This window comes from Ambystoma mexicanum, chromosome 5q (genome assembly GCF_040938575.1).
Source record: "Ambystoma mexicanum isolate Mex_15411 chromosome 5q, UKY_AmexF1_1, whole genome shotgun sequence".
NCBI lineage: Eukaryota > Metazoa > Chordata > Amphibia > Caudata > Ambystomatidae > Ambystoma > Ambystoma mexicanum.
The window spans coordinates 849859114-849877414 of record NC_090933.1 but is presented as its reverse complement, the minus strand read 5'-3'; the positions used below and the strand labels follow the sequence as shown (position 1 = coordinate 849877414).

Here is an 18301-nt window from a genome sequence, read left to right as displayed (position 1 = left end):
AGCACGATGCGGATCACATGCTCGTACAATAGAGGGGGACGCCTCCATTGCCCGCAGGCATGCTAAACAGTAAGCAGATGTGGGACTGTTGTGGGGGGACACTTGGCTTCCATTTTGTGTGCCCTCGACTACATTTTTGGACTAGGCCTCAATGAGATAATACGAAAAGGCTTCTCTCCCCTCAGCAGCGCCGCACACTCCGCGCTCATGGCCCCCACCTTTTCTCACTCTGTCTGAAAGCTTCATAGCTCCACTTCTCACGGATGCGCCAGGGACAATTGAAACAAATATACTAAAGTAACATCTCACTCTTCCTCTGAGATCACTGTCCTGTGTGAGAACCGGCCGAACCATGACTTGTAGCCAATCCATCTCCACAAACCTGCCTGTGCCCTCTTACCCCTGCTTTTGGAAAATGACTGCCACTATAACCCTGTGCCCCTTAAGGTATTCCCTTGATGTACCAGAAGTGTGACCCTGCTGTGAAGCCCACCCCAGTGTGCCCCATACAAAAACTAGACCTCTCTCACAGTATATTGCACCCAAGAACTAACAAATGTCAGTGTGCCATAGTTGCTTTGATGCGCTCAGACCTACCCCATGATCGATGTTATCACACTGACCAAGACCCCTAACCCCAGTAATCCATATAAGTCCCAATGAGTGATGTTCTGATTGTATGCATGCAATTTATAGGTTTAAAAAGATTTACTTAAGAATATACTAATGATTATTGTTTATTATATGTCTAATGGTAGTTTTTTATGCAAGCTTAGTTAGTGTCTGCCCTGCCTCACCGAGACCTGACCCTCACCCCTCCTGGACACTGGCAGCCAGACCACGTGATGCTCACCCTCCCGCCAACAGAGCAACCAATCCGGATGAAGCAGTACCCATATCTGTATATGTATCAATGTTATTCACCCAATCCCAAGCAACTGTAGTCCCATATAGAGTGATGTCAGTGATGATGTTTTGTCCCTTCATAAGCTCATATCTTTGTAATGTTTGGCAGAGAGCTCTCGGGCAGCAGAGTTCTCTGGATGCCCATTTTATATAAACAAAACTTAACTCTTGCAACCTGTTCTCTTAGTCTCTTTCCCCATTGGGGTATGTCAGATTCTTTTTGGTATTGCATGTGTAAATCGGGAGTGAGCCTTCAATAGTACTGATGTCCTAGAGCGAAATAATGCTGCTGATAACCCTGGTGCAATAGTGAGAGGGGATTGAGTTTTGTAAGTAATAAAAAAGAAACCAGCCCTCCAATTACACGTGTTGTAGCGTCGTAGTGTGGGTATAGTGCGCCCTATTCAAGAGCAGCAATTACTACTTGATAAGACTGCACAAGTTAATAGGCTCCACTCTCCCACCTGCACCGTAATAGGGTGACTGTATTACACACATAATGTTCAATTCAGAACCAGAGGAAAACAACAATACCTACAGGAAATCGCCACTTGCACAAAGCACATCCGTTCAAACAATGTCTCAAGTACGAGTCCAGATTGTGCGTGAAGAGCGGTGAGAAGAAAATTGAAAATATAGCTTCGTACAGCAGGGGGAGCATTCAATATAAATCCGAAAAATTGCAGGAATTAGCAGAAGGCGTGCAGCGCTACTTCATAAACAACTCAGCGAATAACACACTGAATTATCTTTCAAGTTTGAATGGAAACAACACGCTGGAAGTGTTAAAGTTGAAAGTGCGCAAGAAAGCAACCCCCTAATGTAAAATTGGGCACTGAGTGTTATACCATCATACTGAAGATATCAAGTTGAGAAGGATAATAAATACAATAAGTTTGAACAAATTCAATAAACCCAGAGTGCAGAACCATGAAATGAGGGTCTTGCATGGAAACACGTAACGATTGACCCTTTAACAATCCAAGATCCTCCGTCAGCGCTACGAACAAAACCAACACACCTTGGCAGAGTGTATTTAGAGATTTAGTTTTCAATATCCATACGTAAGAGAATGCTTACCAGAATCACAGCACTGCGCTGTCGAGAAGCATTCGACAGCAACAGTTATGTCAGCAGTTGCCAGAACTATGGAAAGTAATACTGAACAAGCGTTACGCCACTCGCTACCCGCCCAGCCAAATAGGCACTTTGGAGGCACTTCTGGTGCGCACGTACTGATGCGCTCGGCCGTCCCTTCAAATAGGGCTGCTGGGAGGTTGTGGGCAGGGCTTGTAGTAAACTGTGAAAATAAAGCAAAGAAACGAAAATGAGTACCAAGTAAGGGTTAATTGGTGTCCATAATGACCATTGTAGTTATGACGCCATCTGATTGCAAAGTCCAACCTTTTCTTCCCAAAAATCCCTGGCAAGTCCATAGCAGTGGCCGGCAGCATCCACAGCCAAACAGGCACTTCGGAGGCACTTCTGGTGTTCCTTTAAGCAAATGAAAGTTTGTGAGGGTGACAATGGTTCACCGCTGGGTACCCCTCTTCTGGGCGCTGACCCTTCTCGATTCTAAGCCATAATTAACATAGGGTGATGCCTTTACAGATGGGTCCCCCTCTTCCGGGAGCTGACCCCTCACATGTCGTATTACACAAATGATATAACAGTTTCTTTATCAATCAACCTTGGGTGATAGCTTCACCCCTCGATCTCCTTCAGTCGGGCTCAGACCCCTCTTCTCTTTAGGTACTTGGGTGATGACTTCACCCCTCGATTGCCCTCGGTCGGGCACGGATACCGCTTCTCTTTAGGCACTTGGGTTATGGCTTCACCCCAGGATCTCCCTCGGCCGGGCTCGTACCCCTCTTGACTTTTGTGGGATTTCTCCTCCATTAGTTTCTCAATCTCTTTTCAAACAGTTCATAGTGGACATCCTTCGGCCGGGTTCACGTCTGTCAACACACTATTTCTCGGGGCTCTAGACTTTATCCCTTCTCCCTGGCATCCCTTGGTCGGGTTCGCTCTTGCCGTTTCTTTTACACAGTTCAATGTTGGTGGGATTCGCTTTCCTTGTTTCCTTTCACCCAGTTTGTAGATCAAAGTCTTTCGATTGTTCAGGGATTTTGCTTGAGCCTCAGTATGACCACTTTGACCTATTTTGGTGGCTCTCCTACGGCCTTCTGGTATCTGTAGTTTCTCTCAGATGGGGATGTGGACCAGAGTCTCTTGAGTTAGCACCCATGTGGTGCCGGTTTCCCTCTGCAGCTGGTCTCACTTTTAACTTTAATGCTCTTTACGTTTTTTTTGTTATAGTTCCTCGAACTTGGTTCATCTTGCCATTTTGCGATTTTAATCAACACAGCCCGGTTCGTATCGGTTCTTCCCTCGACTCACCGGCTGTGATGAACCGCTTGGCTTTCCTCTTCACTGAAGTCTTAGCCGGTACCACCTGTATGGGAGCTTCGTTTGCTCCTGCTTATCGGCATAGGCTTACCCCGTGTACCGTTGACATCTGCTGCAAGACACTGGTGCTATTGTTCGTGGTCTTAGGCTCTCTTCTACAAAGGTTCTGCAGGTCTGGGATGAAAAGGGCAAGGTCACTTCTCTTCTCGCCACCCTCTCAACACCCTCTCAATTCCTGCTACCTTTCTCCTTCTCTTGAACTGCCGCACCTGGTTAGCCGTCTCGTTGTGCTGTCTGCCATGCTCGCCTTCCTCACCTTGCTCGTACTGCGCTCTCTTGCTCCACCTTTCTTGCTCCACCTTTTATCCTTGTGGGGAGAAGGAAGGGCCATCAGGGTCTGTGATTCAGGTTAATTGCCTGACTCTGACGATCCTCGTGTCGGGACATGTCAGGTAAACAGTCCGTTGTTTTCTACATCGGAGAAAAGTGTTGGTGTCGGAAAATTGGAGCGGTAGAGTTTCTACATGTTCTGCGTGGTAGGATGGGGATAAGGTGTTATCGGGAATTATAGTCTTCGTATAAGAAAGGGGAGGGGTTGGAATGTCAGAGTATCCTACGAGACGGGATAGGGAAGGTTTGTGAAATGGATGAGAATGACCGGGATAGAGAACAGTGTTCTGTCCGAGTAGATTGGGTGGAATGTGGAAAGGAATGTCCGGGGTGGTTTGGATAAGATGCAAGCGGGTTACAAAGATCTTAATGATTGGTTTTGTACGGAGGGTTTACTGGATCTGCGTAGGAGAGATTTAATGAGAGGAGGAAGCAGATATTGTAACCTACGAAGGCCTCAGGGATCACATCCTCTTTTCCCTCCTTGTTACAATACCACGCCTCAACTTGGATATCCTCCCAAGCATAACCCCGGTCTCCCTCACCCAGGTGATCCTCCCCCACTGGTCCATCCCCAGGAACTAGATCCAACAGCGATGGCCGTGTCCTGGCCAACTGGATAAGGGATTCCTGGGCTCTACCTGGGAGAATACCTTCAGGTTTCTCACAGGCTGCTCTCTCTGCCTGGGTGTCTGCTGTGTGAGCCATTACAGAGTCTGTGGTTGGGCATTGGCTAACTGAACACTGCTGAGGTTTAACAACCCTTAGACTCCTAGCAAGTACTGCGTTCTGATTTCCAAATTTGAAAGAGACCTGGTGCTCATCAGGAAGCATTTGTGGTTCTCCCTCGACCACCACCGTAGCGAGAGAACAAGGGCTGGCGAGACAACCACTAGATCATCCCATTTTCCACTGGCCTGACAACACTGTCTGTTGAGCCACTACTGCATTAGACGCATGCGCAGGCGTGCGCGAGGAACCAAGTAAATACATGATGCCATCATTCCTAACAGTCGCATAGCTATGCGTACCGTCACCTCTCTACTGGCAACATACTGAGGGATTTGAAACAGCATGTTTTTGACCCTCTCGTTGGAGGGGAAGACGAGGCCGTCCTTTGTTCGAATTAGAGCGCCTAGGAACTGCTTGACCTGACTGGGCTCTAGGCTGGATTTTTTCTCGTTGATAGAGAATCCCAGACTGAATAAAAGATCTATCGTCTTTTAGGTATTTGACAGACAGGTTTCGTAAGAGTCCCCTGTTATGAGCCAGTCGTCGAGGTAAGGATAAACCGTGATGGATTGCCTGCGCAGATGTGCTGCTGCCACCGCTAGTACCTTTGTAAATATCCCTGGTGCAGATGCTATGCCGAAGGCTAGTACCTTGAATTGATAATGCTTGTCTTGTATCATAAATCTGAGGTATTTTCTGTGCGCTGGCAACATTGAAATATGAAAGTATGCATCTTTCGTGTCCAGGGTTGCCATGTAATCCCCCTGTGATAGCAGGGGAATTACTTCCTGCAGAGTGACCATGCAGAACTTCTGGGGCTTTACAAATTTGTTAGCTGGGTGCAGATCTAATACAGGTTGCATGGTTAGATCCTTTTTGTGTACAAGGAAGTACACTGAATAAATGCCTCCTTTTACCTCTGACAGAGGTACGACTTCTATGGCTCCCTTTTCTTGTAGTGTCTCGACTTCCTTAAGAAGGATACAGAGATGGTCTGGTGTCAGTCGTCTTGCTCGGGGAGGTCTGAATATTGGGGACTGGTTGAACTCTATACAGTACCCATGGGCCACGGTCTTTAGAACCCACTGGTCTGTAGTTATCCCCTTCCATGCCTGAAGGAACGATGTTAGCTGGCCCCCGACCGGGGAGGTATAGGAGAGGACCTGAATCTTTGGGTCATTTTGTCCGGGGGTAGAGTTCCGGCCCCTTCCCCTTCCTTTCCCACGACGCTGACTCCTCTGGGGATACGGTGTGGTGTATCCGCTGGTTCCCTGTGGAGAGGACCAATTGTTTCCCGAGGTGTACTGTTGTTGAGGGAAGCGTTGGCCACGAAAAAGCCGTCTGGACCCAGATCCTCGTCTTGTAGAGGGTCTTTGTGTAATCTGGTCTAGCGTTTTTAGGGTGTCATGCTCCTTTTTTGCGGTCTCGAGGACCTCGTCGACCGCCTTCCCAAACAGGTTGGATTCTTCCACGGGTTTATTTATAAGTGACGCGTGCGTCTCTGGCTTGAATCCAGAGTTCCGTAGCCACGGATGTCTCTTCAGGAGTGTGCCCTGAGCCAGGGATCGACCAGCTGTTTCGGCAGAATCCAAAGTGTTCTTAAGTATGCTATGGTTCACTTGTCTGCCCTCAGTGACTTGTCAGGAGACGAGTTCGTAGTGGTTCGGGAACCTCCTGTAGGCCTTCTTGTGCTAAGGCCCACTGTGCATCCGCGTAGCTGGCCAATAAGGTTGTGTTGTTGGCAATACGTGTTGAAAAAGCTGCTGCGGCCGTGACCCTCTTCCCAAAGGCGTAAAGTCTTTTACCTTCCTTATCAGGAGGTGCCTCGCCAGTTGACAGAGGGACCCCTGCCCTCTTTCTTGTAGTAGTCACCACCAGAGATCTGGGGTGGTGTGACCTCTGATATAAAGGGGGTCTGAGGGAGAAGGATGAAAGAGGTTTTCTATTCTTGGGTTAATACCTCTTGCAGGTGTTGATCAGACGTTTTTTAATTGAATTGAGGAGAGGAATAGCCTGGCTGGCAGGTGGCTTTTCTTTGAGTATGTCCTCCACAAACTCAGCTTCAGGGACAGCTTCATCTGTGGCAATTTTGAAGTGTTCAGCTGCTTTGCGCAACATGACGTTAAACATCAATTGATCATCGACTGGCGAGGTTTGTCTAGTGGGGGTGTTCTGGGGGAATCCAAAGATAGGACATCAGGATCTTGTGGATCTGGAGACTGCCATGGTTGAGGGTCACTCATATCCGGGTTCTCCTCCCAGCCATCTATGGGATCATGCATGCCCTCAGGATTGGTGAATTGATCCTCATCCTGAGTGTCTGCAGGAATGTCTTCTTCAATGAGGTCATAGTTGTATATATCCTCTTCCAGAAAGGGGTCAAAGAGCCTTGGGAATTTTGCTACAGGGTCCAAAGCGCTCTCATCCTGTGGTCTTCTTGGTGTGGGTTGTTCTGAACGTGTAACAAACCTGCCCAGCCTTTCCATGCAGTTTACAAATTTATCTCTAGTCCAAACAGAAGACCTAGAATGGTCTAGAGGTGGAAAAGGTTCTTTAAAACGCTCTTCTGTCAGAAAACGTCGAGATTTTTGTCTCAACATGGAAGACATCCCTTCTTTGTCCTCAGAGAACTCCTCCTGGGGGACCGACAGAGGTGGGACATCCCTGTGCCACTCTTTCGGCTTATGGGAGGGTTCCGGTACTCCCCTTAGGCTATCCTTGGATCTCGACAGATCCTTGGCCTTTTCCATAGACCTCGAAGAATCTCTTGACTACCGTTTCTGAGAATCAGTGGAAATAATTGTTGCTATGCTGTCTGCGACGTCCTGCGATTGTGAAGGAATCTTTTTCGGCAGAGCCGGGGCCTTGCCTTCGGCGGCTGCCTTCCTTGGCGGTGCCGGGGCCTTGTCTTCAGCGGCTGTCTTCTTTGGCGGTGGAGGGGCCTTGTCTTCGGCAGCTACGTTCAAAGCAAACCAGCTTACCATAACCAAACAACACATACCCAAACACTCCACACGCAGCCTTTTAGCCATTCACATAAAATCAACAGCTGAAATCCTCCTCATACATCATATAACCAATAGGCAGTAATATATGCAGCAGTAATATCCAAGTAATCGTTATGAAACTTGACATAGCTTAGACTCAAGACATGAGCCCACTTCACTTCGAATCTGCATTGCGTCCCAAAATGCCTAGATTAATCACAACAACCGCTGTGTGGCATCCTCCACAATTGGAGGCCCCATAACTCACTGGGTGTGGCAAGATGTCAAGCCACAAGCCACGTTGCTGCTCGAAGCCATCACATAGTTAAAACTCACTGTATCGTAGCTCCGGGTCATAGGCGAGCTGCTAACCCTCCTAGCTCGCAGACCCTCTGATAACAGGCTTGATCTTCAACCTCACCAGGAAGCGAGGTAATCCTTCTGTGACAAAAATAAGCACCGGATCGGATGCCTCACCACGCATGGGCCGTGTGCTTTTCTATAGACCCACAGTTGACACATCGTCAATCCAAAGGTCGGGTGCTTTACTCAGAACCAACACTCCTCTTTGCTCAGAGAACAAACTCTGACGTCAGCAGCCAGCGATCTCCCAGCATTCCACGCCATTACTGCAATCCGCTGCTGGCGAGTTGACATAACCATTGTTGCACAGGATGGGGAACCGCTCTGATCTCTGCAGCCCAACCGTCACACCTCGGCAATTCATTCTGCTCGCATCTTCCCTCTCACATGTCCCATAGAATGTAGAAGGGGCTGTTAAAACCCTAGATGTGCACTTGATGCCCCAAAGACCTGCGGCATAAACTCTATCAGCGGCACCTTTTACCTCCCACAGCGCCGCTCTCGAAAGCAAAGTAGAGGCGCTACAGCACAATTAGTGCTCAACCACCAGAGCGCTATGTGTAATCCCGCTTTACACAGCAATCTCTGTCATAGCTAAAGCACATTACAGGTAATTCGGGTATTTTAACCTCCAGGGGCAATTCCTTTCCATCCCTGGGTGCCACTCTTCCTGACTCACAGGCAGCCTCTATTAATCCTGCTTAGGCACTGGCAGGGCACTTCTCCTCTAATGTCCCAGGGAGTCTACTGGGACAGGCTACCTTACTGATCCCTGGGTGGTGGGACAATACAGAGACCATGGGGGCAGTGGGCTATCACTCTCTTCTAGCAGTCACTCTAGTTCCTCTTGGTTGCACCCCCCGCAGCAGTGTCTCTTCTCTCCTCTCTCAAACATAACGCAGGTACCTGCTCACTTGTTGCTCCTCTCTCTAGGGTCCCCCTCAAGACTATCCTCGTCCCCAATTGTTATGACTGCCTCTCAGTCATTAAGCTGATAAAGGATACACAGTCCAGCTGATGGTAACGTTCAGTTACTTTATTCCAGTTACATAGATCATCACTTGGTACACAGGATCATCAGGAGATTAGGAGGAATCAAGACAAGAGCCCACTGGCTCCCACCACCCAGGCTTACATATTCCAACTGCCTGGGCTGGAACCTATTAATCCAAACATTCCACACTTACCATTCCAAGCTCACAGTATACATTCCAACAGGAGACATCAGTCCATGCACACCTCATACAAGCAGGAAGGAAGGCCAACTCTAACACCTCCTTCTCTTACTGCAACAAGCAACCCACATACAACAACAAGCACATCCACATACACCAAACAGGAAGAAAGCCAATCCTAGACCAATCCTAACAAACCCTTCTCAAATGAATAACGTTCATCTTATTGCCAACGCTTGTCAAGGTTGTATCAGGCAAGTTTATTTGATCAGACTTTCAGAAGTTGAGATAGTGTTAAGAATGTCTTGATGTTTGTAGTGGTAAGCTCACAAGAACATAAATCACAACATTTTTAGGTGATTGCTGATCTCACCTCTGGGAAGGCATCAATGTGTTTAGTATTGACCTGTTGATCAGTTTATTTGGAAGCTTTACAAGTGCAAAGGTGACCTTGGATGACTCTGATGAGAAAGAACTGCAACAAATTATCGGTTAAGGGGTAGGATTAGGGCACTGATTAGTGCTAGGCTGTACTAGCCGTAAAGGATAACGATCAGACAAAGGATTCTGATATGAGAAGGTGAGGTAGAAAGGACTTCAACTCAGCAATGAGAATATTTAAAAACAAATAAAAGACAATAAGCATGGCAATGGTCAGAAATGATGTATTGACTTTCTACTATTAAGTAAAACATTGAGTTTAAAAGACAACTGTACCTGTCACATTGTTGATAGTGCTCTGTGCTCTTGATAGTTAGGTGGCAACCAAACCCCAGTTTGCTGTAATTGAAGCAAAATATTAACATAACACAGTAAGTGAATAATATTTCATATAAGTGACAGTCAAATAGTGCCTTGCTTGTAATCAAACTTCTCCAGTGAATTTTTTGCTTCTTTTTTAAAAAAAAACATTTCTTTATTCGTGTTTTAGTGCACACAAAGAAACGCAGCATAGTATACATGACTACCAGTAATATTACATTCTCAAAAGGGAAGATTAAGGTACAGTGGACTATGTAGAAACCTTCCCCTCAACCCAGGCAGCCCCTCAACCTGCCAGTACTCTCTCCCCTCCCCACCCCCATCGTGACCTCTCCGGAGATACTCTGTCCTCTCATTCCACCCTCTCAAATCTGCTGAGAACCGTAACTCATCCAGCAGCTGGCCCCATTCCACCATCACCCCCTCCTCCATCTCAGGATCCCTGGTTTTATGTAATATATCCAACTCCGCCATCCCCCATCTGCGGACATCCTCCTTCCAATGCATCACTGACGGGCCCTGGGGTTTCTTACAGGCAATGGCCATTTGTCTCTTTGTTAGTACCAGCAGAAACTGGGCCATTCGGCTTCTCATTTTCTATTTCCCCCCTGGCAGTAAACCCCATAAACACACCTTCGGGCTGCATTCGAGACTAGAGCCAAGCAGTTAATTAATCTTTGCAATCACTGCCTGCCAGTAGCGTGCCACAACCGAGCATCCCCACAGCATAGCCCATATCCCTGCTGGCCCTGTCGCACATCAGGGGCGGTCCTGACTCATATCTCTATTCATTACATGAAGTTTGACAGGGGTCACTTACACCAGCTGCAAGATGTTAAATTGGATAAGCTGAAACATAGCGTCCTGCAAAACCTTACGGAGCTACTCCCAAACTCTTGTTTATTCTCCTTCCGGAATCGGACCTCCCATATCCCTCTCCCATTTACTCTGAACCATCAGATCCTTCGTGAGGAAGGTACTACGCAATGCCTGGTAGATTTGAGAAACCCTGCCCCCCCTCCCACACTCCTGTGTAAGGAGCATCTGCATCAGCAGGCTTGTCTGGGTCCTCCGGGAACTCCCACCACATGGCAGCCAGCCGTCTGGTCACCATGCCACCCCATAGCGAGTACTCCATTCCTCAAATAGCATCAGTCTCACATCCTTAAACAGGTCCCCATTGTCCTGCACCCATTATCTTCCGGAAATCCCTATCCTCCTCAAAGCCAAGCAAAGTCCCGGTTTCATACCACATGGTAGGTCTGGACTATAGCAGCCGGATACCTGCAATTTCCTCAAAAGCTTCCTGCAGAGCATTCTCACCACCTGAAATACACTGGTATTCCTCCCATTATACCTCCCAACAGCTCTATCCCCTGCCGGTGAGCCAGAAGGGCTCTCAACAACCCCACCAGCAATTTCCCCTTTGTGTCTGTCCACGCCAATATCACTTGCAGTTGTGCTGCAATGAAGTAGAGCTCATAATCCGGTAAATTCAGGCTCCCCTTCGACCACCGACGTCTCCAAGTTGCCAGTTAGAGCCTCCTCCTCTCTGTATCCCATAGCAGCTCCCGACCTTCACATCCAACATTTTAAACAATACTCTATTAATGCCATACAGTATATTAGTTAAATAGTAGAAAAGCCTTGCAAGTACAATCATTTTACAAAGAGCCACCCTTCTCATCAATGATATTGGCATCTTTTTCCAGAATTGGATCGAGCCTCCAATCCCGGACAGCACTCTGCCGGTATTATATAAAATGTCTCCTCCATGTCGTGGAAAACTGTAATTCACAAGTATTTAAATTCTTCTCCCTCCCACCTTATCCCCCCAGTCCGGGAGGGTATGCAAACCAGGGTCACGCATGGACCCCAACAGAACAGTTGAGATTTGTCTTTATCCTGACAGCATGCGAAAATTACCCAGAATCTCAAAAAGCATTGGCATATTCTCCCGCGGGTTTCTCACATAGAGTAACAAGTCATCTGCATATAGGGATACGACATGCCTCACCCCTACCGCCAGTATCCCTGCCTCTCCCATCTCCTGTCTGAGAAACCTTGCCAGAGGTTCAGTGCCATTGAAAACAAAATGGGTGAGACGGGACACCCCTGCCTCGTCCTTCTGCCCAGTGCCCACTGCAACGATATCCAATTATTCGTTTTTACCCTCGCTACCGGCCTACTGTCCGAAGGCCCTCAGTACTCTGAACAGCCTGTCCCATTGTAGTGAATTGAAAGCTTTCATTGCATCAAAGGATGCCAGTGCCATCTCCCCCCCGGAGTCCTGGACCTGGTCATCACATGATGCAAATGGCTTAGGTTCATTGAGGTATTCCGTCCTCCTTTAAATCTGCATTGATCTGGGTGCACCAGGATCTGAGCGACCTTAGATAGTCTGGTAGCCAAGACCTTCCCCAGGACCTTTGTGTTGATGTTTAATAGTGAGATCGGGCGGGAGGACGTGCAGTCTAGGGGATTCTTGCCCCCCTTCAACAGGACTGTTATTATCACCTCCCTCATTTGAGTCCGGGAGAATCCCAGCCTGAAAGGCCTTAGCATGCAATTTTTAAGGTGAGGGGCCAAGAGATCCACCTACTTACACTAAAACTCTGCTGCAAGACGTTGCTCCCGGGAGCTCTACTTTTCATCATTGCCTGCAGCGCACAACTGATATTGGTTTCCTCAATAGGCCCCTCCAGTAAATCCCCCTCTAGAGCCAGTATCTATATCAAGTCCAGCGGCTCATCCACCTCTGTCTCAGAGTAAGGGCCATCGCTGGTATACAGGAATTGATAGAATAGCTGGAACGTCTCATTAATCCCCTCCTGGGCGCTAACCAAACTTCCTGATTCCTGTCAGACGTGCGTGATGGTGCTACGGGGCTACTCTCGACAGATCAGCCAGGCTTGCAGTCTTCCAGCCTTGTTCCCCACCCTATGAATCCGTACATCCTGCCTACTTCCATCGAAGTGTGATGGCGATGCCTGCCTATCATGATGAGCAGCCAGTGCTTCCGCCAATTCCTCACCCACCTGCCTCCCGTCCGCCAGGTCTTCCAACAGCGTTGCTACCGCCCTCTCCACTTCCTGCAGCTTATCTTGTAGTACCCGCCGCACCCCAGTCACCTTGAAGATAAAGAACCCCCCGATTTTCACCTTAAAGGCCTCCAACAAGATATCGGTGACCCTTCATTAATTTTTTTAAAACTCCTCCTCACGAAATTTCCACGCGAACGCGACATCATCCAGGAACGTAGTGGGAAGTCGCCACAGCCTTACCGGTGGATGTTGTTGTCACCCAGTATGCAGTCTTTTCATCGAAATAATTTATAAAGAAAATATTTCCATCTAATTATATGCATTATTTGCCGTGATCTTGTGGCATTATTCAAACCTGAGGCCCCTTCTATGCATTGTGTGCAGCACTCTTGTTTCCTTTCACTCACTGCCACTCTCCTTCATCTCCCTCCAGCCCTCCCTCTGCCCGTGATTGGTTATGTGTTTTCTCCTTTCTGAGCCCTGCTGCCGGCGTCGCTGGTGTGCAGCTCTTTTGCTTTGGCTTGTGTTAGGCAGAAACCTGTGCAGTTCCCTCTGGGACCACTGCAAAAGATTTAGGACTACAGGTGTTTGGCAGTAAACCCACTTGGTAGCAGTCTGTACCACACAGATTCACCTGGTAGCTGTGGCTGAGCAGTCAGACTTCCCTCAAGAAGAGTTAGGCAGTATACAGAGTATTCACAATAGGTCAAGAGAACACAGTAGAACAAGTAAACACTGACCAGGGCTTGGTGTAAAAGAGATATAATTATTTATTTAAAACCACATCTAGAAAAACACACAGGCACGAATAATAAGCAATTCAAAAACACGGTCACTAAAAGATATACACTCCCTTAAAAAAATATTAGACAAGTCTTAAGTAAAGCCCCACTTATTTTCAGACAGCGGTGAGAGCTTAACGTAGATGTCACTCTAATAGTTCGTTTTAAAAAAGGAGAGAAGAGCAGAGAACAAGTTGAAACAGATCCCAACACTTTTATCAGAACATAACAAGAGGGAAAGGCAAAGTAAAACAGTGAAGTTAGAGTTCACGCAGCCGGATCCACTTTCATAGGATCCAAACGAAATGTGTCCAAGGTCACACGGCTGCAGTGCACAAGAGTCTTGTAAAGGTTCCAAAAGGAGTTGGACCAAAGAAAGGGACCAGTTAGAGGGTCAAGGCGGCTAGCCCAGTCCAGAAGGTTAAAGGGTTATTATTACCTTGTAGCAATCTTTAGAAAGGGAGGCCTGGCGTAAACGGTACCTTAAAGTGGTGAGAACACTCCAGCGGGGGCAGTTGTTCCTGGCAGCGGGTGCAAGTCGGTGCTTCGTCCGGGGGAAGAGGGGATCTCATCGTGGAGGAAGACAAGAGTGCGTTGCACTGCCAGGGAAGAAACCAGCCGCAAAGTTTCTCAGGTACAAGGAGCGGTCCGGTGATTCGCGGTTCAGTGGTGAGTGGCTATCCGGCCGCCGGGGTGCTTGGCACGGGCAGTTCGACCACAAACCGGGCTGGGGTGCGAAGAAAGGAAGGTAAACTGGTTGTGCCCACCAGTCAGGGGAAGAAGCCTCTCCAGCCGGGAGACCTTCTCTGTCGTTGGGAAGTGGTGAGTCGGTTCTACAGGGCTCCACCGGTGGTGTCTTCGTGGTAGGTCGGCTCAGCTTCTCCCTCGTCGGATTCTCAGGTCCTGTGGCGACTTCTGAAGTTCCAGTCCCCAAAGCCCTGCTTTTATGCAGAAAACCCCCATTAACTCAGCCTAGCTGTCACTCAAACATGCAAAGTGGTGAGCCGGCCGGCTCACCACTTGGGCCAATCACACAAGAGTGCGACTTGAGTTACCAAGGTAACTCAGTCCAGGGTGCCTAAACCCCCTCCCACACCCCCTGTGGTACCCAGACAGAGTGGCACGACTTTTGGAGGCTTCTGTGGAGAAGCCCGCCAAAAAGTGGAACAAAGGGCTCGACTTGGGTTGGAGTCACAGAAGAGAACACAAACGCCATTTTAGAATCGAGTCTTGGCAAAAAATACCAACCGGAGAATTAATATTAATTAAATAAACCGGCGGTATGTTCGAGGCTATGAGAATTAAATAATTAAAGTTGGTAGCCTCGAACAATGGGAAAATCCCATAGGAAAATATTCGCGGTCGAATATAAAAAGTAGTTTCCACTGCCACCAGCCAAAACTCGATCAGGGGGGACGGAGAGGTGCCCCCTCGACTAACAGACCCCGGGGCATCCATGAAGTGCGTGTCAGTTGAGGCTTTCACCACCAATTTCTCACCCCCACTTCCCGGTCCGCTGACTCTCACCCTGACACAGGCCTTTCCATGCTCCACTCCACTATATCTGATACTATCGATGTTCTTGCCCCGGTCATGAAGATCCCACCTAAAGTCCAAAGCCAAGTGCTACTCCTGGTATGACTCTGACCGCGTCACCCTTAAACACAAGTGCAGGGTGGCTGAGAGGAAATGGTGTGCTTCATGTACATCCTCTGACAAACTGGCCTGCCGTCTACTCCAAAGGCAATACAGGATCTCTGTCCGCACCAAGAAGAGAGTTCACATCCAAGCCTGTGTCTCTGCGGCATCTAACAACTCGGCTGAACTCTTTAAAATCTGCAAGGAATTGGCCAATTTTGCCACAGTCTCTACCTCTCCTGTCCCTTCCCAGGCCCTCTGCACGGCACTGGCTTCACATTTCATCTCTAAAACTCAGGACATCCTGTCCTCTCTCCTCCTCTCCCCTTCTTCTCTCTGCTCTCTGCTCTTCCTCTGGCCCTTCTTCAGCCACCCCTTCTCCCTCCTGCTCTGCCTTTCCCCTGTTCACCCCAAACGAGGTTTCTATACAAGTCCGATCTATGAAAGTCTCATCAAAACAGGTTCATCCCTGTTCCTCCAAAACCATCAAGAACCACATTGACTCACTGGCTCCTGTCCTGGCCGACTTCTGCAACCACTCCTTCACCACTGGAGTCTTCCCTTCCCCCCTGAAGCTCTCCCTTGTGCACCCTCTTTTTTTTTCAATACATTTTTATTAGCAATTTAACGTAAAGTGTTACATCAGACATTTCGCAAATTTCAAAATATGTTATATCACATATTGGTTTTAATAGTTTAGTAGCTTAATGGTAGGGGGGGCTGTTCTTGGCTGGGGCTCAGTTCAGTATGTGGCGAGGGAAGGTGTAGATGGCAGCCTTTGTGCGGTAGTTACTCATGTACTCTTGGTCATCCTAGCCAGCAGGTGAGCGGAGGTCTACGGGAGAGGGTTGGGAACTGTTCTGCGAAGTACATGAATGGGGCCAGGTGTTCAGAAAATAGTTCAGGTTCCCTGCACGTAGGGCTGTAATCTTTTCTGTGACTACTGTTTCCCAGCATTTTGCCCACCACAGCAGGATTGATGGGCCTGTGGGGCTCTTCCAGAGCCACGCTAGTGCGATTTTTGCTGCTGTTATGAGGTGTGTGCATAGGCGCGCTATATGTCCTGTGAGAGGGAATTCTCTGTCTCCTGTGTCCCCCAGCAGGACGATCCCAGGGTCCCAGGGAATGGTAAGGCCTGTGATTGCTTTTATTTGCTTTTTTTTATATTACTTTTGCTTTCCATAATAGATGGAACAGGGTTCCTTCGGTTCTACAGTCCCTCCAGCAGTCCGGTGGGATGTTTGGGTTGGCTTTGTGCAGCTGTGTAGGAGTGATGTATTATCTATAGCAGATCTTAGATCCACATTCTCTGTTCGTAATACATTTGGTGCTTTTGTGGTTCCTCGGCCAGATCTTGCTCCAAGCGCTCTCGTCTATTGGTCGTCCCAGGTCTCTTTCCCAGTTGATCATATATCTTTCTTTGACTGTAGGGTCGTGTTTATCCAGGAGCTGGTATAATACAGAGACCTTCCTTTTAGGTGGGGCCGATGTTAATGTCAGTGCCTTATCTGGAAGTATCTGTAACGTTCAGCTTCTGGGACTTTGAATTTGATTTTGATTTTGCACTCTTCGAATGTGAGTGGATTGCCTCACTCTAGGAAGTCTGAAATTGTTCGGAGGCCCCCGGCTTGCCATGCGGCGAAACCCAGAGGCTGGAGGCCTAGAGAGAAGTCTGGGTTGTACCAAATCAGAGTTAGTGGGCCTAGGAAACCTGTGCACCCCCATTTTCGTGTGGCTGCTTTCCAATTCGATACTGTGTTAGTTGTTGCTTTCAGGGGTCCTGTGTTCGGTTGGATTCTTGGCATCCGCGTGTGCGGGAGGGCGGATAAGGGGGATTTGCACCATGCTTCTTCTATTTGTTTCCAGTATGGGGGGTGCAGCTCGCTTGTACCTGGTTACCTCTGGTGTTCCCAGGCCACCCGTGTTACGGCCTCGAGTCATGATTCGCTTCTCTATTCGGGCTCTCTTCCCACCCCCAGATAAATTTCAATGTAGCTCATGTAGGCCTTTGAGCTCCCTCTCTGGTATGTATACCGGCAGCGCCATGCAGGAGTAGATTAGTTTTGGGATCAGGTTCATTTTGGCTGCTGCCACTCTGCCCAGACATGATATTTCCTGCTTATTCCAGTGGGTTAAATCCCTTTTCAGGTCTCTAAGTAGTTGTGGGAAATTGTTCTGGTATATCTGGACATGGTTTTTAGGGATACGTACTCCCAGGTATTGGATTGCGTCTTCGGCCCATGGGATGGGGAATTTGGGGGAGAGTTTGTCCTTCTGTTTCTTTGTGGAGTTGATTGCTAGTGCAGCCGATTTATCGTAATTCATCCTTAATCCTGATGCTCTCCCAAAAGCTTCAAGCTCTTCTAGCAGGGGGTCAAGGGAAGTGGTTGGGTGTGTGATTATTAGGAGCATGTCGTCGGCATACAATGCTGCTTTGTATTCCCTACCCCTTACTGAGATTCCATATATGTCTGAGTTTTGCCTAATCCATCCGGAGAGGGCCTCCATGGACAGTGCGAACACCATAGGGGAGAGTGGACACCCTCTGCGGGTTCCCCGGTTGATGGCTATGCTTTCAGATCTAATCCCGTTTTCTCTCAGCTGGGTTGTTGGTGATTGATAGTTCGCCATTATCCATGTTATAAACTTGAGGCCAAAACCCATGTGTTCAAGTATGCTTTTAATGTAATCCCAGCCTACTAGGTCGAACGCCTTGTGTGCGTCTAGGGATATGACCACAAGTTCCTCCTTCTGCCGTGTGCCGCTCTCTATAAGGTCTATTGGTCTCCTGATGTTGTCGAATGTGCTCCTCACAGGAATGAATACGGTTTTGTCCCTGTCCATCAGGTCTGGGAGCACTTTCCCTAGTCTGGCGGCTAGTACTTTAGAATACATTTTCCCGTCTAGGTTCATGAGGGTCATCGGTCTGTAGGATGTTACCTGCTTTGGGTCTTTCCCTGGATTGTCAACCAGATTAGTGAGTGATTCCCCCATCGACTTAACGACCTTCTTTGATTCTAGGAATGAGTTAAATACTTGGGAAAGTTGTGGGGCCAGTGCCTGTGAGAATGTTTTATAGAATTTCGCTGTTAGCCCATCGGGGTCAGGGGCGG

At 48.2% G+C, this 18301-nt stretch overlaps 1 protein-coding gene across 3 annotated transcripts in view; it reads right to left on the bottom strand.

Annotated features, from left to right (window-relative positions):
• Positions 1 to 18301, bottom strand: part of C5QH8orf88 (chromosome 5q C8orf88 homolog) — a 1871959-nt gene that overhangs the window by 38074 nt on the left and 1815584 nt on the right. For all 3 annotated transcript variants that reach the window (XM_069622341.1, XM_069622340.1, XM_069622339.1), the window contains exon 8: positions 9680 to 9742. In XM_069622341.1, coding sequence (XP_069478442.1) covers positions 9683 to 9742 — 60 coding nt within the window. In that variant the 3' untranslated portion in view covers positions 9680 to 9682. The remainder of the gene's footprint in view (positions 1 to 9679; positions 9743 to 18301) is intronic.